This window comes from Talpa occidentalis, unplaced genomic scaffold (assembly GCF_014898055.3).
Source record: "Talpa occidentalis isolate TD23 unplaced genomic scaffold, MPIMG_talOcc4v2.1 talOcc4.11, whole genome shotgun sequence".
Taxonomy (NCBI): Eukaryota; Metazoa; Chordata; class Mammalia; order Eulipotyphla; family Talpidae; genus Talpa; species Talpa occidentalis.
The window spans coordinates 30,834,364-30,857,385 of NW_023601104.1; the positions used below are offsets into that span (position 1 = coordinate 30,834,364).

Sequence of the window (23,022 nt, forward strand, 5' to 3'; positions counted from 1 at the left end):
CACTATAATTCTGATGGTCTTACCTTATAGAATGTCTGTGTTTTTTCAGGTGTAGTTTCCTTGCATTTCTTAAAATCTTCTGTACATCTGTCTAGCAAAGGTAAAATGAATTCAATATTAAAAATTCTGTGGTAAAAGGGAAAAAGAATAAAAGGATGGCTCTAAATTTTAAAGAAAACAAAAACAAAACTACAGTGTTAAGATGAGTATCCCTTTTGAATTAATGTCACAGTTCTGTTCAAACTAGTAAAGCACCTACCTCCCTTCTTCAAAATGCTCCATGGTAATAAATCCCTTGGTGACAGGAATGAACTTTTGATACAAAAACACTCATTAAAATGGTCAGCTGCTTTTGACAAGGGTGCCAAGACCTTTCAATGGGGGAAAGGAGTCTCTTCAACAAATGGTGTGAGGACAACTGGATAGCAACATGCAAAAGAACGAAGTTGGATCCTTAGCTCACACCATCTACAAAAGTTAAAGTGGGCCAGACGTCTACATGTAAGAACTGAAACTATAAAATTCCTAGAAGAAAATGGTATTATTCAGAACTTTGCATTTGGCAATGGTGTTTCTTCAACACAACAGAAATCAGCAACAAAAGAAAAAATTTTGACTATCAAAATTAAAAATTTTGTGGATCAAAGACACTATCAAGACTATAAAAACACAACAGACAGAATGGGAGGAAAGAATCAGAATATATAAAGAACAAACAACCAACAATTAAAAAATGGGCCAAGGGCTTGAATAGATATACAAATGGCTCTCAGCTCATGAGAAAATTACAACTGTCATTAGTGAAATGCAAATCAAAACCACAATGCCATAACACCCCACATCACATTCACTAGGATGGCTATACAGGGAAGAGAAGGTGAAAAAATAATAGGTGTTGGTGAGGATGTGGAAGAAGTACTGATGAGAATGTAGAACTAGGAACCTAAAACATTGCTGGTAGGAAAGTAAAATGGTATGGTTACTTTGAAAAGCTATTGGCAGTTCCTTAATAAGTTAAACAGAAATACCATATGGTTCAGCAATTTCACCTATAAGTATGGGCCCCACAGAACTAAAAACATGCTCAAATAAGAACTTGTAAACAATGTTCATAGCAGCATTATTCACTACAGCCAAAAGATGGAAACAATCTGAATATTCATCAACTGAATGGATAAAATATGACATGTTTACATACTGGAATATTGTTCAATTATCAAAAAGAATGAAATACTGTGAAACTTGAAAACACTATGCTTGGTAAAAGAAGTCAAACACAAAAGGCCACATGTTGTATGATTCCATTTACATAGGGACAGAAAGCCAGAAACAAAAGTAGTTGCCAAGGGCTTGGGGGAAGAAGGGAATATAGAGTGATCCTGATTAATGGGTACAGGTTTCCTTTTAGGGTGATGAAAATGTTCTCAATAAGATAGTGCTAATGGATTGTGAATGTATGAAATGCCACTGCATTGTATACTTTTGTACATTTTATGTTATGTGCATTTTAGCACAATAAGAAACTAAAACCCCAAATTTAAAAACTAAGAAAAAGTCAGCTATAACTGGTGGTAAAAGTGGTTCTAATTATCCTTTTGACAGAGAAATGATGGGTCAGGGGTGGCAGGAAAAAGAACCTGGGCTTTCAACAACGAGCAAGGCCCTTCTGCCCACTTAATTATGGCAGGATGTGTCCATTCTTTGAGGAAAGGGGTTTGAAGAGACAATGCCGTCAATACAAACGACTTCTGTCGTCAGGTGGTCTGACTGCCTCTTCTCATTTGGCTTAGGTTGGTCTGACTCATTGGAGGAACAAAGAGAAAAAAAAGGTACTCAAGGGGGAAAAAAAGCTCAAGAAGTGATTTTCAAAAATAAGTATAAATGAATTTATGTCAGTAGAAGGAGAATGTCACTGAGCACCTTGTCTGAAAGTAGCATATCTTGATAATGATACAGTCTTAGCTTCCCATGAAAGTGTTCTGTGGAATTACAATGCAGTGCAATGAGTTCTACTGTGGTGATAGAAAAAATAACCACCGGAAGATTTTTACGTGTTTCTCAAAATTGTTGCTAAAGATAACACCCATTATGTTATTCAATACCTCACCATGTCAAGAATTTCACATTAAAATTCAGTGCCAGGAGAATGTGTCTCTAGAGAAACTGACATGCTTCCTTTTATCAGATAAGAAAAGCCATATCACCCAACACATTTCTTTTTTGACCTCAGTAGCAGGAAGCTCAGAGCCAAATTGCTCAAATACAATTATCATTTTGCTTGGGCTTGTGGCAAAATTGTCTTCTCTCTTCCTCTAGGTTTTGTATTGCTCTAAATTTTGTAAAAGATGATTTTGCTAGATACGTGTTTTACTATAGATTACCTCAAAGACTTTTTGGAAATAATGACAAACATTAGAAGTAAATGAATTACAGAGTATCAAAGAAAAGGAAAATCAAATCAAATGCCTGTCTGCTAAAAGCCCTCTTCCTGTCCCCAGTGGAAAGCACTGTGAATGGTAATGTTACCTGCAGGCCACTGGGTTTGATCCAGACAGTCACATTCTGGGCGTAACTGCGTTTGTTTTTGGGCTGCAGGGGAATGGACTCTTATTGTCATCCTCACCATAAGGGTTTTCTTTAGCGTCTAAAAGAAAAAAAAACACTCTTGAAATGACATCTGGCAAAAACAAGGTTATATTTCCAATTAGGCTAGAAGCTCTGAGTCATTCTGTCTTAACATCCTGTAACTTCCTGAATTACAATAATCCATTAACCTCAGTTAGGTTGGGGACCCTATACTCAACAGAAAGTTCCTGATGTAAGAGACCAAATAATCAACTGGGCCCATGTGAAAGTAGTTCAATATTTTTGAAGAAACAAGTCCACTTACCTGCTTTATAAATCAAAGAGGATAAAATTGCTGCTAAAGATAACACCCATATATATGACATTGTTAAAGTACATATTTTTAAATACCTCTGTATATAATACATACTGTAATTCTGAAGTCTCCCCCAGCATACTCCAACAGAAATTTCTGCAATGGTGGAAGTATTCTAAACCTGTGCTAATATGGTAGCCACTAGACCTGTGTGACTACTGAACATTTGCCACATGGCTAAGTGTCACTGAAGAGCTGAATTTCAAATTTTGTTTTATTTTCTTTTTAAAGATTTATTTATTTATGTATACAAGAACTGGGGTACAGGCCAGAGGCGTGGGGTGGTGAGAGGATTCACCAGAGACAGAGTGGGGAACAGAACAAGCAGACTGACTGAAATACACTGCAGAGAGGAGCAGCAGGCGAGTCAGGAGAGGTCTGCTGCGCCATGTGGGTAGCTCCCTGGCGGGGATTGAACTTGTGCTGCAATGGCTGCGGATACTTCATAGGTTGCGTCTTAACCCCCTGAGCTACCATGGAGGCCCTTGTTTAATTTTAAATAGCTGTTTATTTATGTGACTGGGGATGACTGGCTGGATTAGATTGCATAAGTTTAGATGCTGAAAAAACTAGAGAGAAAATTTAAATATAGGAAAAGGACAAGAGAAGAAATACTTTTTTGGTGAACCTTATGGCTTATTAGTTTACAAGCTTCCTGAATCATGTTGGTTTTAGAGTCATGTGGATAAAAAATAAATTTGTCTGCTTTTGTAGGTGCTTTCTGACCCAATGAAAGTTTGCCATAAAAATACAAAGCAGGGGCCTCTCTGGTGGCTCAAGGGTTAAGACACAACCTATGAAGCTATCTGCAGCCACTGCAGCACGAGTTCGATGCCAAGCCAGCCAGGGAGTAGCCCACATGGCACAGCAGACCTCTCCTGACTCGCCCGCTGCTCCCCTCAGCAGTGTACTTTGGTCAATCTGCCTGTTCTGTTCCCTATTCTGTCTCTGATGAATCCACTCACCCCCTGCGCCTCTAGTCTGTACCCCAGCTCTTGTATACATAAATAAATCTTTAAAAAAAATTACAAAGTCTACATCTAATTTTATCCTTATTTTTTTAAAAAAGATTTATGTTTATTTATATATACAAGAACTAGGGTGTAGACCAGAGGTGTGGGGGGTGAGAGGATTCACCAGAGACAGAGTGGGGAACAGAACAGCGGATTTACAGAAATACACTGCTGAGGGGAGCAGTAGGTGAGACAGAAGAGGTCTGCTGTGCCATATGGGTCAGCTACCTGGCTGGGGATTGAACTCGTGCTGCAGTGGCTGGTTATAGCTTGATAGTACTGAGACTTTAACCCCTGTGCCACCAGGGAGGCCCCTCACTTTATCCTTACTTTCTGGTGTAGACAGGGCAGGAAATTATTTTCCTACAAGTTTAGGAACTTCCTTGCTCAAATAATGATGCTGAAAACCAAAATTAGCCCAGTTTCTCTAACTGATCCAGAAGCTCTCTAAGCCTAATCTGGTCATTAATTTTAATGCCTCACTGGTCCCATGCAATCCTGTGAATCCCTTTTCCTCCCCTGCCCTCCAAGAAGTATAAGCCCAGCTTTCCAGACATTTCTAAAATATTTGTCACTATATAAGCCTGTTTAGTCAGGTCAAGATCACAACAGTCTAGGGCCTCCCCAGTGGCGCAGCAGTTGAGCGCTGGGTTGCGAAGCCGCCCGCGGCCTCTGCATCGCCGGTTCGATTCCCAGCTGCTCCCCGGCTGCTCCCCGGCTGCTCCCCAGCTGCTCCCCGGCCACCAGAGGAGGGTCCCACAAGGCGCGCAGACCCCTCCTGCCGCCCGCTGCTCCCCTCAGCAGTGTACTTTGGTCCTTCTGCCTGTTCTGCTCCCTGCTCTGGCTCTGGTGAATTCTTTCACCCTCCCGCGCTTCTGACTGTACCCAGTGCTTGTATAAATAAATAAATAAATCTTTAAAAAAAAAAAAATCACAACAGTCTATTCCCATACAACATCCTCATTTCCAACTTCCCCATCATTATTTTTGCTACTTCTGTCGGGAATGCTTTCTTCCTCATTCATTTATTTTCTCATTTGCCAGTTCATGATCAACAGTCAGACTCCACCATGTAGCAAATTGTGCTAGGAATTGTGTTTAGAGAAGATATTTTTCTGGTTTATGGAACTTATAAAGAATATTTATTAAACTTTAACTAACTACAGATGCCACTCTACAAGCAGGGGGCTCCTTTATTCAGCAGGGGATTAGATATTATTCATCCCATAAAGATGAGTAAACTGAGGCTCAGAGAGATTGTGCTTACAACACAGGTAAGTGACTCAGCTGGGTCTGGTTTCAAAGCCAACACTTTATCAATGAATAGTGCCATTCCTCACCTACCCAAAATTACCTCCATTCCAGGTCCACATTCTATTCTACTTCCACTATGATGAGTTGTCCAAAATTTTTTTGGCAGTAATTTCTTTAGACCCTTTTATTCTATAATACTCAGTATCAGTACCAAACATTTCAACATGTAGTCATGGCTTCTTGCACTCTAACAGTTTGGTGCCACTAGACAGTAAGAGGCTATGTGGTAAGAGGATACAATGCATTTGTGAAAAAAGAGCAGGAAACTATCAGATATAACAACCATAATAGCATAAATTAAAAAAAAAAACAGTTGCAAGATAAAGTTGAAAATAATCTTACAGAAAGCAAAACTAAAAGAATGGGAAAATAAGAAGGTAAGAAAATTATACACATACACACACACCATAAATATGTGTTCAAGAAAGGGACAAAAAGAGAGCAGAGAGAGGACAATCAAAGAAATAATTCATGTTCCCAGGGCTGAAGGACATGAATTACCAGGTGGAAGGGCCAGTGAGTGCCCCGCAGGTAGAAGTGATGGGTAGGATTTTAATTGTCATTCTCACTGAGGGGGTAGACCAACCACATTCCCACCTTTACTCAGAGATTTCAGTTCTTTGTCTTATTTGGAACTAAAGTCATGTCTCTGATCCCTGTGCGAGCACCTGGATCCTAGCTCAAAGACTGGCAAAGTATGGGTTGCTGCCTCTTTTGGGGTTAAGAATGATTCTGATATTTTTTAAATGTCTGGGGGAAAAAAGTCAAAAAGAATGTTTTGTTATATATGAAGATTACATAAAATTCAAATTTTTTATGTCAATAAATATAGTGTTATTGGAATGCAGTCACTCCTTCATTTATATATCATCTATGGCTGCTTTTGTGATATCATGGCAGTGAGTTTTGTGATAACTCTAAGGAGTTATCATAACTCTTAGTAGTAGTTATGATAGAGACCCACATGGTTGGCAAGGCTAAAATATACATGCACATAAAAGTTAAGACACTCTATTTTCTTCTTGAGTCTCTTCTTGAGTTCTCCCCCAAAGAACACAGAAACATTTAATTCAAAAGGATGCCTGCACCCCTATGTTTATAGCAGCACTATTTACAATAGGCAAGATATGGAAGCAACCCAAATGCCCAAAAATAGATGACTGGATCAAGAAGATGTGGTATATACACACAATGGGATACTATTCAGCAGTCAAAAAAGATAAACTCATGCCATTCGCAGCAACATGGATGGAGCTGGAAGGGATTATGCTCAGTGAAATAAGCTGGAAGGAAAAAGAAAAATATCGATGGCTTCACTTATAGGAGGAATATAGGGGACCAAATAAAAGATCAGGAAAAAAATTAAAAACCAAAATAACAGGCAACTATAAATCAGGGGCATTCTGTGGGAGCGGAGGGTGGGGTGGGGAGGGAGAGGAATCAAAATTGGGGAGAGAAAAGCACAAGGGACTATGGTGATGGGGCACAGGTGAACTGGTGGGAATTTTATGGGGGCTACACCTGAGAGGAGAAAGCAAACATTGTACAAAAATGAACAATGATGTAACATATACATAAATGAATTAAAAAAATATATCTTTTGCATGGATCCCATCCCCATGTCCCTCTTCTGCCTCTCATCATCACATCTTTAGGACTGTCAGTAGACTTCTCACTGCAGGATGTCCTCAAATCCTTCCACAGAGTTATCTTTCTAAATACAAAATTTGTTTCTTAGATTTCAGCCACAACAGCACAACTCCAGGGAGTATCAGTACCTAAAATATAAAGTCTCCTAATCTGTAATGTTAGCTAGAAGGATCTGATCATATTATTCCCCCTTCAGTGGCTTCCTATTAACGGCAGAATAAAATCTCATTTTTAGGTGAAGCCAGTTCAGCTCTAGAGGCTGCCAAACTTCTAACTTACCATCTGCTCACCCAACTCCCTTGCCCTTTGTGTTCCATCTCCTTTCCTTTCTGTAGTGTTCTATTTGTCCAGGAAGTCTTTTTTCCTTCATTGGTTCAGTGATTTCTTCTTTTCCCTCAAAATTAGGCTAGCATGTCTTTTCCCTTTGAAGATTTTCCTGAGAGCCCTAGGCAAAACTGATGATCCCCCTACAGGCCAACTGTGATCCTGCACCAGCCTGTATTTACTATTCCATTCTCCACCAGTCTTTGAGTAACTCCTGCTAACTCTTTTGTCCCCTAGGACTACAACAAAGTAAGATGCTTGGTAGATGTTCCTGAAATTCCTAGACTCCTGTAGAGTCAAGGATGACTCTACAGTTGGAGCTTGAAGGCCTAGGAGTATAAAAGTCTCAATAAAAAGGAGGAGGAAAAACAGAATCAGGAACAGTTTTTCGGAGAAAGGGGCAAGAGACAATGGTTTTTGCAACCAACATACTGAGCCTTAGACTGTGAAGAATATCCAGGTGGAGAGGTCCAAGTGCAAACCGAAAATAAGATGCAAGTTGCAGGGAGAGAACAGAACAGTAAGGATAAAAGTTACAGATTTGGGGAGCCTGAACCTATAATGACTCTTGAAAGAAGGCAAAGGAAATCTTGGGAAACATGAGGCAAAAGTAAACAAAGAAGAGAACAAGAAAAAGAAAAGTTGGCAAAGAAAAAGGAAAGTGCCAGGAGAACATAATGTTAGGGGAGCTAAAAGAAGAGAATTTCAAGAAAGGAGATTAAATTATCTAGAATGACTTAGGGTTACCTGTATTGAAAATAGTACTCTAAGGAAGAAAAAGTTTATGGAGACTCAGGAGAGTAGCTTTTCACTCTTTAGTTAGAGCATTTGTAGCAACTTAAAACGACCTAATGTTGGTGTGCCCTGAGCTGTAAAGTGTTCAAACATCAAATTCTTTTGAGATTCTCCACATACATGCCCAGCACCAGAGACCACAGCACACTCACAAGGGAGGCCATGCAGCTCTCTGACTCCACGCAGCTCTCTGACTCCACAGAGTCATTCAGAATAGCAGAGAGAAAACAATATCAAGATAAATAAAACCTGATCTAGTTATACCTGAAATAGGACCCAACTGTGCCATTTTCCCTAGCCATGGGAGAGGTTCTGGGCCAGGTTCAAAGAGAGACATCATGAGGTTTGATTTCTTCTTGCTGTCAGCTTGGGAGTAGAGCATTCCATGCCATTCAGAACTAGATGGAGAAAAGATGGAAGATCAGAAGACCATCGAGTACCAAGTAAAAATAAGTTTAGCCTGTGTTTTTCTCTTGAGAGACATGGGCTTCAGCTTTGAAATCAAGTGCATTACTTTTACTAAAGTCAAATCCTAAATCTAAAAATGCACAGTGCTGCCCCCTATCATTACCATTCCAGTAGGTAGGACATATATCATTACTCGTGCAAAATTATGTAGATGGAAGTCAAAAAGCAATCTTAAAAGAGAAAACAAAAGTCATAAGGGCAGCAAGTAACTGCAGGAATGGTGAGGAGTGAGGGTTGTAACCTACGAGTCTTTTTGCTGCCTCCCTGAGTTATTCAGAGTAGCACTAACATAGAGAATCCCTTGCAACAAAGGGTATGAAGTCTTCACCTGGCTTCTCAAAGGGCCCCAGATGATTCCCATATTCAGAACCAGTTTGAGAAATATGGCAAACTAAAACTTAATACAAACTGCATTCTTCCTTTTGGAGCAGCTAATTTTAACTCAAGCAGAAAAGGAGCCTTGCTTCCTCTGAGTACTCCTAATGTCTTGATTTTCTCTACCAGGTAACCACAAATGATAACCACTTGAAGAGTCACCAACTTTTTTCACACACTAGGTAATGCAGAAAGGGAAACAGATAGTTTTGCAAATTTTGAGACTGCAGAGAAAGTGAAAACCAGAAGGGCTTTCCTCACAGGGAAGGAATATAGGAGAGTAGTTACAAGCAAGGGCACTGGAGTCAGAATACATGGGTAAGAATCTTGGCTAGCTAAGTGACCTGACCTTTATAAGACATAATTTCCTCATATATATAATGTTGATAACATTGATACCTCCTGTAGAGTGTTGTTGTGAGGAATTAAATGAGATCATATATGTGAAGTGCTCAGCAGAGTGTCTCGTCCCAGAGGAGTGCTGTTACATGGTAAAACTTTTAGTCAGTATTACCAGCATCTTTTTCATTTAGTTCTACCCCATCATTTTATAGATGATGAGTCTGTGAATACTGCATAAGATCCTGTAGCAAGTTAGTCGCATTGCTGTAACTGAATCTAGGTATCCCAGGTAGAATCAAAAAAAGGTAAATGGAGAAGGGCTATAGTATAACAGCAATATAATTAAAAGGCTCACTCCCTACTTATTCTAGGAAATGACCTGAAGAATAGTTTAGAAGTAATGGTAGATGGGAGGGTATGATAGAGAAAGAGAAAAGGTGACAGGATCCTTCTATTTCTTTCAGAAAAATATGGGAGATACTCTGCTTTGGGAATGGATTCTCCCTTTCTCTCACCCAAAGGTAAACAAAATTTCCTACCCTAGTTGAACAATTGCCACCATTCCTTCCACCTTTAGGCTGCCATGGAGCAGGACACAAAAGTTGGGTATTTTGCCTGCAATCTGATTGGCTGAATTTTCATCTTCATTGTCATCAGTTATGCCAGTGCCCACCTCATCACCTTCTGTGAAAAGAAGAGAGAACAGGTGAGGCTGAGATTAACCATAAAAAACCCAAACCACAATCACACTCTTGACTGTTTCTAGCTTTGGAAGGAAAGTACATGAGTTTTAAAGAATATTAAACCAATTATGAAAATTCATAGTCTGGTCTTCCCAAGTCCATGTAAAAATTAGTTGTCTGATGTTATATGAATTTCATTTATATGAAACATTCAGAATAGACAAATCTGTAGAGATGGAAAGGATATTAATGGTTACCTGGGACTAAAGGTTGATGGTCAAAGGATTGCTTTTCAGGGTGGGTAAAAATTTAAAAATTTTTAAAATTCTGTTCTAAATTGACTGTGTTGATGGTATCTTGATAAATGGTATATTTATAACACTGTATATACTAAAAACTAGAGAATTATACACTTGAAATGGGTGAAGTATATGGTATATTAATTATATTTCAGTAAAATTGCTTGTAGTGTCCATGGGAAAATACAGTTTGTTTTTGTTTTTTAAGATTTATTTTATTTATATAAGCACTGGGTACAGTCAGAAGCGTGGGAGGGTGAGAGAATTCACCAGAGCCAGAGCTGGGAGCAGAGCAGGCAGAAGGACGGAGTACACTGCTGAGGGGAGCAGCGGGCGGCAGGAGAGGTCTGCGCGCCATGTGGGACCCTCCTCCAGTGGCCGGGAGCAGCAGGGGATTGAACCGGCGCCACAGAGGCTGCGGTCAGCTTCGCAACCCAGCGCTCAACAGCTGCGTCACCGCGGAGTCCCGGAAAATACAGTTTTTTCAGTGTTTTTCACCATCTTCCAGCACAGGTGGCCTAGTAGATAACATGTAGCCTTGAGATGTAGTCCGCATGTGTGGAAAGCAGTAAATAATATGTAACCTTGATGTGTAGCTCACATGCACAAAACATACCATGCAAAATAGGCCTAAACTTGGTCTTGTGTTGGCTTTGTCTCTAAATCATATAAAAGCTAAAGGGTTCCTCTGCAGGGCCACTCACAGCATTGGCCACTCATACTCACTGGCCACTCACTGGTCACTCACTGGGCATGGGGCCACTGCTGCAGCCAGAGCCCAGGGGGGCTGCCACTCCTGGCCACTGCCACTGTTGCTACCTGTGTATCTCCTGTTGCTGCAATAAAGACTTGTTCCTGGCCTCACATATGGGCTTCATGACCTGTTTTCTCATCTGCTGACATCAAGAATTGGGCAAGCTGTAGCTGAGACCCAGAACTGCTACATAAAAAAGTCAACTTTCTACTGTTTCCAGTGGGATGCTCAGGTAGATGCTGAGGGTTTCAGACACCAAGGATGTCCAGAGTGTCCTCAACTGACATCTTTCAGGCAGCACATGGATAGGAGCGCTCCAGGGTGAACAGTGGCTACTCAACAAGCTTCCTGACTCAACTCTGCAACTCTAGGTTCTGTCATACACTCAACTGACAGTTGAATCATCTTGCATTTAACTTCACTATTAAACTATAGCCTGAGTTTGATCCCAGGCCAGAGAGTTAACTCATCACATGGCACAGCAGACCTCTCCTGTCTTGCCCGCTGCTCTCCTTAGTAGTGTATTTCAGTGTATTTCTGCCTTTTCTGCTCTCGACTCTCTGGTGAATCCTCTCATACCCTGCACCTCTGGTCTATACCCCAGTTATTCAATGCAAAAGTAAAAAAATAAAACTTTAAAAAAAGAGAATAACCTTAGATAAAAAAAGATGGAGAACTCACCTTTGTTAAGTGCTATGGGTAGAACCAGATGTCTGGACAGAACAGGGGGACTTGAAATATCAGCTATATCAATAAACCCCACTATTTCCAAATCTGAAAGGAAGAAATCAATACAGCATTAATTTGTGCTATAGGAAAGTATTACCATATTCTAAGTAGTATGTTTCACAAATAATGATCCTTAAGCAGAGAATTAAAATATGATGACTAGAAAAGTTATTAGAAGTTTCTTTGGAAAACTCTAATAATTTGCATTTTAAGTAGATCAGGAGAAAATAACTGGACTTTGCTGTTATGAGGTTAGGTTTTTAGCCAAGGCAAATCTTCTGTATAGCTAGGGATGTTTGGGTCACCAGGGGGCGGTGTAATCCAACACTTCCACAAGAATGTCAAGCCGCTGTCCTTGGAAGGTAAAAGCTATTTCATTAAAAACATTTCTCTGAGAAAGAGATACTTTCTTTACAAAACCAAGGTAGCAGACTAAATATGACAATTTCTTTTTTTATAGAAGCCATATTAAAGATAAAAAGCATCTGTTGAAAACTTAAAATAAATTCAAAATAAAAGTTGTAACCCAAAGTACTTTTTGAAAGCTTTTTTTCTGATTATATAAATAGTATAAAAACTTAGAAGTTGCGGGCCTCCCCAGTGGCGCAGCGGTTGAGCGCTGGGTTGCGAAGCTGCCTGGAGCCTCTGCAGCGCTGGTTCGATCCCCAGGTTGCTCCCTGGCCACCAGAGGAGGGTCCCACAGGGCGTGCAGACCTCTCCTGCCGCCCACTGCTCCCTTCCTCAGTGTACTTTGGTCCTTCTGCCCGTTCTGCTGCCTGCTCCCAGTGCTTGTATAAATAAATAAATCTTTTAAAAAAAAAAAAAAAAAAAAAAAAAAAAAAAACTTAGAAGTTGGAATACACTAAAATTATAAAGAAGAAAAATAAACTCAGTCATTATTGATCACCAAAGAAAACCTCTTAATATTTTTTTGAATTGCTTTTCAGCCTTTCCCCACCTAGATATATATACACACTCATATTCTCAAAACAATTAAAAAACGTTAGTAAGTACACTATACTTTTAATATAACAGGAAGTCTGCTTCTCTGGAGATTTGCTGTCATTACCTTCGTTAGCTGATTAACAAATGAATCACCATAAGCAGTTATATATTTTTCATTTGAATAGAAAAAGGCCTAGATTTTATTTATTTATTTTATTTTATTTTTTTAAAGATTGATTTTTTTATACAAGAACCAGGGCACAAGCCAGACTCGCGGGAGGATGAGAGGATTCACCAGAGACAGAGCGGGGAACAGAACAGGCAGACTGACGAAACACACTGCTGAGGGGAGCAGTGGGCGAGGCAGAAGAGGTCGGCCGCGCCAAGTGGGACCCTCGCTGGCCCACCGGGATCGAACCAGTGCTCTAGAGGCTGCAGACAGCTTCACAGTGCTGCGCTCAACTGCCTGAGCCAACAGGGGAGGCCCAAAAGGCCTAGATTTTAAAGTGGTCTAAATATAAGCTATAACAAAGTTTTTAAGACTAAAAGTTTACATGGGAAGGTGAAGACCTTAAGTTACAAAAATGGGTGGAGATGGGCCTCCCTGGTCATGCAGTGGTTAAAGACACAGTGCTATCAAGCTATCGCCAGCCACTGCAGCAGTTCGATCCCCTCCAGCCAGGGAGCAACACACATGGTGCAGCAGATCTCTCCTTGTCTTGCCCGCTGCTCACCTCAGCAGTGTATTTCAGTAGATCTGCACCCCACTCTCTCTGGTGAATCCTCTCACCGTCCGCACCTCTGGTCTACACCCCAGTTCTTATATGCATAAATAAATAAATCTTCAAAAAAAATGGGTGAGAGGGCATGGAAATCTAACTGGTTGAAAGGCAACAAACCATTGGTATAGCTGTCTAGTCACAATGAAAGAGATGGGTACTCTTCTTCCAGACAGCTAGGAAAAAATAAAATGTTTGTGCACAGCCCTCCACTAAAACTCCTTAAAATATGTACACCCAAGAATGAAATACATATTACCATGCATTCAATTTTAATCATTATTGAACAACTGCCTGCTGAATATCTACTAATAGAGACTACTAGCATTGAAGCTGCAATGATAACAATGAGTTTAACATGAACCCACCACTGGAGGAGTCCACCTACCAACAGGGGACAATGCTCCTCTTCACTACCCTTGTTACTTTTTTTTTTTTTTTTAATTTTTGCTTAGAAGATCTGGGATGTAGGTCAGAGTGTGGGGGGGGGGGGGATAGTGGGTGAGAGGATTCACCAGAGACAGAGTGCAGAGCAGAACAGGCAGATTTACTGAAATACACTGCTAAGGGGGCAGTGTGCGAGACAGGAGAGGTCTGTTGCGCCATAAGTGGTTAGCTCCCTGGCCGGGGATAGAACTCATGCTGTAGCAGTGATAGTGCTGAGACTTAAACCCCCAGGCCACCAGGGAGGCCCTACTCCTTGTTACTTCTGATTCTTCACTTTGTAAGTGCTAAGTATAGTGCCAGCATCATGAACCAGGTAAAGGTAGTAGACACTGCTTTCTTTTAGTCATAATATGAGCAGCAGTTTGTATCAAAGTTGAGAGCTTAGAGACCATTTGATTGATTCCATTCACCTACCAATGAGAACTAGAGAAGTGAAATGTCCAGGGTCAAATAACAAGAGTTATACAGCCAAATCTAGAAGTGAGTTCTTCACATGTGGCATCAATTATGATGCTAATCAATTTTAGTATCTCTACTAAGTATTGCTTGAGGATTTAAATACTAGTGAATCTGACCATGATTCCCAAATCTAATAATTATGGTAATAATTATCTATGATTAGAGATAATTTATGTGTTCAACATGAAAGTCCACTAAATCTGCCACTCCTTAGGCAATGCATCCTCCCATCAAAAGTGTACACATGTGACATTAGCACACTAATATCAGAATTATCTGTCCACACTAATATCTGGACAGAGAAAAGTAAAAGTGAAAAGTTAGGGAGAAAAAAAGTAAGGATAACAGAAGAAGAAAGAAGTTTTAAATAGTTACCTGTATTAATTACTTTAGGGATAGGATCGATTTCCTCATCAACAACAAAAGGTTCTGGCCTGGGGAAGACTTGCACATCAGCAGTCAGGTGGCCACACTTGAGAACAGCATGGAAAGGCGTATATGCCAGGTCTATCAGTTTTCTAGGACATGATGATTAATTGGTAGAGAAAGATACATAAGATACATAATAAGATACATATAAAAATAATTTTTTCAAGATGCAAAGTTTTCATTTAAGTTAACTTCACAACTAATAGCTAACCATTTGTAAGACAAGACAAACTTGACATTTCTTGGTGAGAAATTTTCAATTTTGAGAAGCTTGAAAGCAAGTTAATCTTAGAAATTGAGTCACTGTAAGGAAGTCAATATCCACAGGCATTATAGATTTAGTCATGCTGAACTTTTAAGGGAATGAACAGTTAAAAATCGCTAATATGAATTATTTTATCTGAAATGTGAAACTTGGGGTAAGTGGAATGATACAATTAGAAATGGTAAGACATATTATTGCTGGATATCAAATTATAATATTGGATTGCAAAGAAGGCAAAAAAGCTCTATGTATATACTCACCCAAACATAGACTGTACATTTTTCAGGCATAGCGGGCCATCAATAGTAAAGATCTGCCCTTCACCATTATTTAAATCTATGAGACGTTCAAGGCAATCCAGGGAATCAGTGCTCTGAAGCTACAAAGCAAAATGGATGACCCTTTTACAATGGCACAACATGTCAGATTATTATCAGCATGCCAAGGTCAAACCCATCACAATAACACAGGCAATAAATAATGGAGATTTTTTTTTAACAACATGAGAAGAAAACAAGTATAACAATTTTGTCTCAAGGTTACCACAGAGAAATGTTATTTAAAAAATGACACCAGTGGAGCTATTTCAGTCAGAAGCAGTTTTGCATGATTCTCAGAGGTGACCAAGGTTGTTATTTACACAGCTCCCTCCAAAGTGTTGCTAACATCTTTTGGTAAGAAACATCATCATCATTTTACAGATAGAAAAACTGAAATGAAGAAAGGTTAAAAAACTTGCCCAAATAAATGGGAAAACCAGAAAGTAGCATTTAAATTTAAAAAACATACATCAGAGTAATATTACTTTACAAAAAAAAAATCAAAGCACACTGCCATCACATTTCTGGCAAAATGAAAATGAGGGAATTCCTAAAAGGGAACTATCAAAGACCAAAAAACTGAAACAAATGAACATTTCAACTCTTCAAAATCTTAAAAAGAGTACTTGTGGGAAGCAGGATGGATAATAATTCCAGCTATGTTCCCTGTGATGGGACAACACACTCTGAACTTTCAAAGAACATCTGAGACTCAGTCTTTCAAATATAGTTAGGGACCAGCCTTACCTGAAACAAATGGAGTTTACTGTTTATTAGTACATGAAGATAATGCTAATGGAATATACTAAAAAACGAAGAGTTCTAAAATATATCTAATCAAACTGTAAAAACTTAGTAAGAAGCATTACCTCCTCCAAATTTGCCATGCACATGATGTATAACTTAGATGGGAAAGGAAAAGGTAGTGGAAATCTGTTGCTCTCACTTCGTTGATTATGAGTTGCTAGAGAATGCCGCAGGGATCCTCTACCAATGCCAAGACAGCCATCTGTCACCAGAACAACCTGTTTGCAAAAGTGAGAAGAGCTTTGTACATGAATTCCTTTCATATTTAAGGCAGTCTAATATAGTGATGTTTTCATTTCTTCTTGGTTGCATTTTCATTGAAAAACCTTCCTCTGCAGGGATACAAGCAACAATGTGTATAAATCTCAAAAACACTTTGTGAAGTGAAAATTGATAGACACAAAAGAATACACATTGTATGATTCTCTAAAGAAATTATTCTTAAGATAAATTATAGGGAGTTCTACAGCAGGTAAAACAAAGCTATATAAATCAAACAGAAACTGTGGTGTGTGTGTATGTGAGTGTGCGTGTGATACTGACTACAGAAGAGTAAGAGGAAACTTTGTGGGGTAATGGAAATGTTCTATATCTTAATAAAAGCAATGGCTACATAGGCGTATGCTTTTGTCAAAACTCAGTACATTTTACTTTCTCTAATCAAATCTAAAAAAAAGCACCTAAGAGGGCCTCCCCTGGTGGCACAGCGGTTGAGCACTGGATTGCGAGGCTGCCCGCAGCCTCTGCAGCACCAGTTCGATCCCCAGCCACCGGCGAGGGTCCCACAAAAAACAAACAAATAAGGGCCTCCCGGGTGGCGCAGTGGTTGAGCGCTGGGTTGCAAGGCTGCCCGCGGCCTCTGCGGCACCGGTTCGATCCCTGGCTGCTCCCCGGCCACCAGAGGAGGGTCCCACATGGCGCACAGACCCCTCCTGCCGCCCGCTGCTCCCCTCAGCAGTGTACTTCGGTCCTTCTGCCTGCTCTGCTCCCCGCTCTGGCTCTGGTGAATTCTCTCGCCCTCCCGCGCTTCTGACTGTACCCAGTGCATGTATAAAATGAAACAAACAAACAAACAAACAAACAAATAAATAAACATGCCTCTAAAAAAAAAAAAAAAAAAAAACAAACAAATAAATAAATAAATAAAACACCTAAGAGTACATTAAAAAAGGACAAAAACATTCATAACCAATTTTTAATTGTATTAAAGTTATAACCTATCTCTTAGGTAAGGAGTAAGGTCAAAAACAGCATAAGGAACTATTTCATGTGTGTCCCTAGGAAGTACTACCACAGAATTCCTGATGCTTTATTTTTCTACCCCTGATGAACAAGTACTTTAAAAATGTATTTATAGGGCCTCCCTGGTGGCACAAGGGGCTAAGCACCACACTACGAAGCAATCCGCAGCCTCTGCAGCATGAGTTCGGTCCCCAGCCAGCCAGGGAGAAACCCACATGGCGAGGCAGACCTCTCCTGTCTCGTCCGCTGCTCCCCTTAGCAGTGTATTTCAGTCAGTCTGCTTGTTCTGTTCCCCACTCTGTCTCTGGTGGATCCTCTCACCCCCTGAATCTCTGGCCTGTACCTCAGCTCTTGTATGCATAAATAAATAAATCTTTTTTAAAAAAAGTATTTATAGAAGTCATTTAACCAAAAGTGTACAAACCCTCTCAAACACATTCTTGATCAACCTGTAATTTGAAAATGCCAACAAAATATACCAACAGATGGTAGTTACAAACCATTTTTCTTTTCTTTATTGCTTTCAAGTGAGCTCGTGGTGAGTAGACTTTCCAAGCATTCCAGGAGAGGATTATTTTTGCTTTCACCAGCTTAGCCTAGAAACTTGGTAATAACAGGCCATTAAGGCAGTGTCAGGCAAGGTGACACATGTGAGGTGCCAAGACTGGCACTTCTAAAACCCAAGAATCCTACCAATAGAGGTCCCCTGAAGGGATGTCATCTTTTGGAAGATACTAATCAGCTATTCGATAATTTCCTCTTCTAGATACCAACAATTGCTATATGATTTACTTCTGTCACTAGCTTTTTCAGATGCTATGTGATTATGAAATATTTCATGTAATGGTCAAATGAGACAGACTTTACTCAGATAGTAAAGACATGGTCCAGCTGTCTAAAAGCTCAGTTAGAAAATTCTCCATTCAAACAATCCGTTTTACAGTAACTTATTATTAAAAAACTTACTAGTATCTTCCACATGTAGTACTGTTTTGGACTTGGTTTGCCATAAAACTCATCAAGCAAATCTAAATGTAAGGGGATTGAGGCCCTGTCTCTTTTCCCACAGGGTACAGTATAGCTCCAAATCAGATTCTTCCTTTTTGCAAAAGAAGATAAACATTAAAAAGCAGACGTCTTGATGCTGTTCAAAGTCAGGTCTTGCATATTTTCTGAATTTTTTCTCTAAAACCACTGAAGAAGTACAAATGACAATGTGCTACCTACTAGCTTCCAGTTGAGAAGATATTGATGACAAGACCTCGTGTACTCAGTGTATTGTTAGGAAATCAGTCTGCATATATGTATTTTTAAACAACTCAGTTGAACTGGTTTTGGTTTGTTAAATAACTGCTATATTGAGATAATGAAAGTAGTGTTATTTCTAAAATTCTACTGTGAGCCTTTTGAGTTTGATACAAACAATACTAGTTTACAATAAGTCAATTTACTGAGGGGATGCTTTCTTAAGGCATAATTTTGTTGCTTTCTGGGAACAGCAATGCATGCTGTGTCAGAGCCTGGAGAAAATCAAAACACCTCAGTGGCTACTGTTTTAACTTACGGCAATGAAAAAGAATTGCTTTTTACCTGGCAAGGAATTGCACCGCCCCATTCTTGCTGAACGATATTGCAAACACCCAACTAATGCAGACTCCAAGCAGGTTTTGTCATAATCATCCATATTACTTAGTGCTTCCTGATTGAACATAGGATAATATTGTTTATTATTCTTTTGTTTTAATTTGTTGTTAGAAAACAAGATAAATTGTTCAAAGCATGAATGTCACACAGGGAACTTATACTTCTGAGTCAATAAATCCATGGCTTCTTAAAGAAATACAGTAAAGCAGATTTTCTCAACTGTAAAGGATAATTAAAGAGCTTCCCTTATTCCATCCACATGAAATGTCCACCAAGCTCAGATGTTTATAGTGGACCTTGAAGAAATAATTAAATGAACTTTTAAACATATCACCAAAAAAAGGGGAAAATATGCTAAACACCATTCCAGGCATTTTACAACCATTTAATCATCACAATACCCTACATGGTTCATTAGCCTGTTTTTAAAATGAGGAAACTAAGGTATACAATGTTTAGGTAACTTTTCCAGGCCTCATAGTAAAGTCTAACTCCAGGACTTCTGGTCTTAACCAGTACTCTGCATTTCTCTAAATTTCAGAACTACTGAACATCAGAAATCCAGTGCAATTTTTTAAAACATTTTTTTCCTTATTTTCAGGAAGGAGATCTTTTTGCATAGAAGAACTGGGTGTAGGCCAGAGGTATGGGGTGGGGGGTGAGAAGATTCACCAGAGGCAGAGTGGGGAGGAGAACAGGTGAAGTTACTGAAATACACTGCTAGGGGAGCAGTGGGCAAGACAGGAGAGGTCAGCTGCACCATATGTGGATTAGCTCCCTGACTAGGGACTGAACTCAGGCTGTAGCAGTGATAGGGCTGAGACTTAAGCCTAGGCCACCAGGGTCTAATCTCACTTTAAGAAAAGTGAGATTACTAAAAGGAATGATTTAACAAAATTGTATTACTTATACTACAAAAGCAACTACATTGACCCTGTATGTCTAAACAACCAACAACTATAAACTATTTAGTTAATTCCACAAACACTATTGACTTCTCACTATGGGCAAGGCACTGTGGCAAACACTGTTATAAATATTAGTGATTTAGAGATGTTGTCAGAAAGGAAAAATTATCTGGCATTACACAGATAATACTTTTGGAAGATAACACCTATCAATCAAGGTTTAAAAATTACAATTCCTTGGTGTAGGGTAAGTAAAGTATCAGGTTTTTCTGCCCTTCTGACATTAGATTAAATGCATGCCTGATGGCGGACAACTGGAGTAGGGTGTGGGCATGTGTAGGTGGGATACACCTGGGCTAAGACGGGCCTATAAGGGCAGCATCACGGGGATGCCAGCAGAGTGAAAGAGAGAAGAAGGAGGACGAGACCACAAGAGAATGCCAGAGAGCCCAGAAAGAGTGAAGATTTGCTGGGGGCTAGGAGGCCTGCCAGCCTTCTGGCCCCCAGCCCCTGGCACCCTTGCCTGCTATGTACCTGGTAAAATCTCAATAAAGCCTGAAAAAGCCACCTAGGGCTCCTGGACTCCTACTTCACCCAGCCACTCGATCACAGAGATCCTGCACTGTCCCATCCTGCCTCTACTCTTGGCACATATAAATCAAAGATTATTTGTTGGAGAAGGAATATAATTTTGAATTGCTCTAGAATAAGGGCTTTGTAAGGAATGGCAATTTTCATTTCGAGTTTTTATGGAAGAATAGAAAAGAGTAAAATGTTTAACTTAAAGGCCCTGAACTTTAAGGAATGGGGGAATACATCCTGAATGCATCCCTGTCCACAAAGAATTCGAGAAACCAAAATAATAAGGCAAATGCTCACAGTTAACTCAAGCTCTACCAAAGCCATAAGCCCAACAGTTGTGAATCCTTGTTTTATAGCTATACTTAGATATTATTAAGTACTCAGATATTTAACATTAAATAATTCCAAGTTCTAAATATTCAGTGTAATATGAGACTACTGTTTTAATCCTTATAAATTTGGGCCCAGTATAAACAATAACATTCCTTTTTGTACCTGTAGGGTGTTATAATCTCTTGTGAAGGGAACCATCAGCTCCCAGAGTGATGAAAAAACCACCAGAGCTGTAAATTCAAGCTTGTAATTGTGGCCATGTGCTCAAAAAGCATGGTCAAACCATGGGCTGCTAGGTGCTTGCGCTGATATTCCTCGGACCCCTCCACAGACACAGGTCGGGTCATGGAAAGGGATACATCCATTACCACCACTGTAGGCATGATGAAAACGATCCCACTGTTTCCAATCAGCATGCAAACAGACAGCTATAAAGGGAGAAATGCTGTAGAAAATAAATATAATTAGGTCTTCCATGCTAAGAAGAGGAAAAGTATTTTCTCACCATAGTTTCCTGAAATGAGTGAAAGCCAATCCTATTTAAGTTGAGGTGAGGGCAACGCTGCATTTCAGTGGGAGGGAAGCAAACAACTTAGTTCACTGGAGGGTCACTCCTAGAATCACCCACTAAAATGGCCACAATTCAAGGCTAACCTAAGTGTTTCTAGTAAGGACAAAACATTCAACTCAGGGGCCTCCCCTGGTGGCGCAGAGGTTGAGCGCTGGGCTGCGAGGCTGCCCGCAGCCTCTGCAGCGCGGTTTGTTCCCCGGCTGCTGGCGAGGGTCCCACACACACAAAAAAAACCCAAACATTCAATTCAGGTAAACCCTGATATTCATTCTTTTTTTTTTTTTTAAGATTTATTTATATATACAAGAACCGGGGTACAGGCCAGATGTGCAGGAGGGGGTGACAGGATTCACCAGAGACAGAGTGGGGAACAGAACAGGCAGATTGACGAAAATACACTGCTGAGGGGAGCAGCAGGCGAGACAGGAAAGGTCTGCCGCACCATGTGGGACCCTCCCAGGCCCGCCGGGATTGAACCTGCACTGCAGAGGCTGCGGACTGCTTCACAGTGCGGTGCTCAACTGCCTGCGCCACCAGGGAGGTCCAACCCTAATTTTCATTCTTTCAATTTTTTTTTCTTTTATTCAATTTTTTTAAATTAATTTATTTATTTATACAAGCACTGGGTACAGTCAGAAGTGCGGGAGGGTGAGAGAATTCACCAGAACCAGAGCGGGGAGCAGAGCAGGCAGAAGGACCGAAGTACACTGCTGAGGGGAGCAGCGGGCGGCAGGAGAGGTCTGCGCGCCATGTGGGACCCTCCTCTGGTGGCCGGGGAGCAGTCGGGGATCGAACCAACACTGCAGAGGCTGCAGGCAGCTTCGCAGCCCAGCGCTCAACCGCTGCGCCACTAAGGGAGACCCCATTCTTTCAATTTTTATACAACTTAACATAACACTCCTACATCACTTCTCCAACACTTATTTACTAAAGAACATTTTTAGTCATCATAGTGGTGCTATCTGACAATCATTCTTTTTTGGCACATAGTACTATTTTAATCAACATAACAGTATTTGTGCATGTTTATCTTGTGGTTTGGTACCCTTGTTTTATTAAATTGAAGAAAAACATAAAGATGAAAGGGCTAGCAAAGTCATAATCCAAATCAGATAAAACTTAGAAATCATCAAGCATGACAAAAGCAATAAACTGTTAGCCTCAGTAGTACTCACTGGACATAAATTGAGCCACAGTGCTCTAACTGTGAAGGAAAGAACAAAATGAAAGGGAATCCAGGAAACATGCATTATTCCATGAAATTATGTATGAAAATAAAATGCTGATAAATGGAGGAAACACTACTTTAAAATTATGGGTTGATAATCAGCATGAAGAAACATTTCTGTGCTCAAAAACAAAGAAAAAAGTTCAAAAAACACACACCTGTTTATGGGAACATTGCTTGGCTGCTATTCTATTACTAACCAAACTATACAGTCTAATGACAAAGTGAAGTATCACACAATTATAAAATAATAAGACATATGTAGATATCAGAAATAGAGCAAGTATTAGTAACTAAGAAAAGCAAGTCACAGGACTGTATGTCTACACTGATAAACAATTCATAAATATTATTTGCAAATATGCAATCAGGGAAA

General features: G+C 39.9%; 1 protein-coding gene across 1 annotated transcript in view; it reads right to left on the minus strand.

Moving 5' to 3' along the window:
* LOC119239577 (integrator complex subunit 14-like) overlaps positions 1–21,305 on the minus strand; it is a 30,530-nt gene extending 9,225 nt beyond the window's left edge. The window contains 13 exon segments of the mRNA XM_037504154.2: positions 24–50; positions 53–91; positions 2,527–2,594; positions 2,597–2,644; positions 8,302–8,435; positions 9,762–9,906; positions 11,640–11,732; positions 14,693–14,835; positions 15,272–15,390; positions 16,201–16,356; positions 18,971–19,021; positions 19,023–19,079; positions 21,010–21,305. Coding sequence (XP_037360051.1) covers positions 24–50; positions 53–91; positions 2,527–2,594; positions 2,597–2,644; positions 8,302–8,435; positions 9,762–9,906; positions 11,640–11,732; positions 14,693–14,835; positions 15,272–15,390; positions 16,201–16,356; positions 18,971–19,021; positions 19,023–19,079; positions 21,010–21,045 — 1,116 coding nt within the window. The 5' untranslated portion in view covers positions 21,046–21,305.
* Between the last annotated feature and the right edge of the window lie 1,717 nt (positions 21,306–23,022).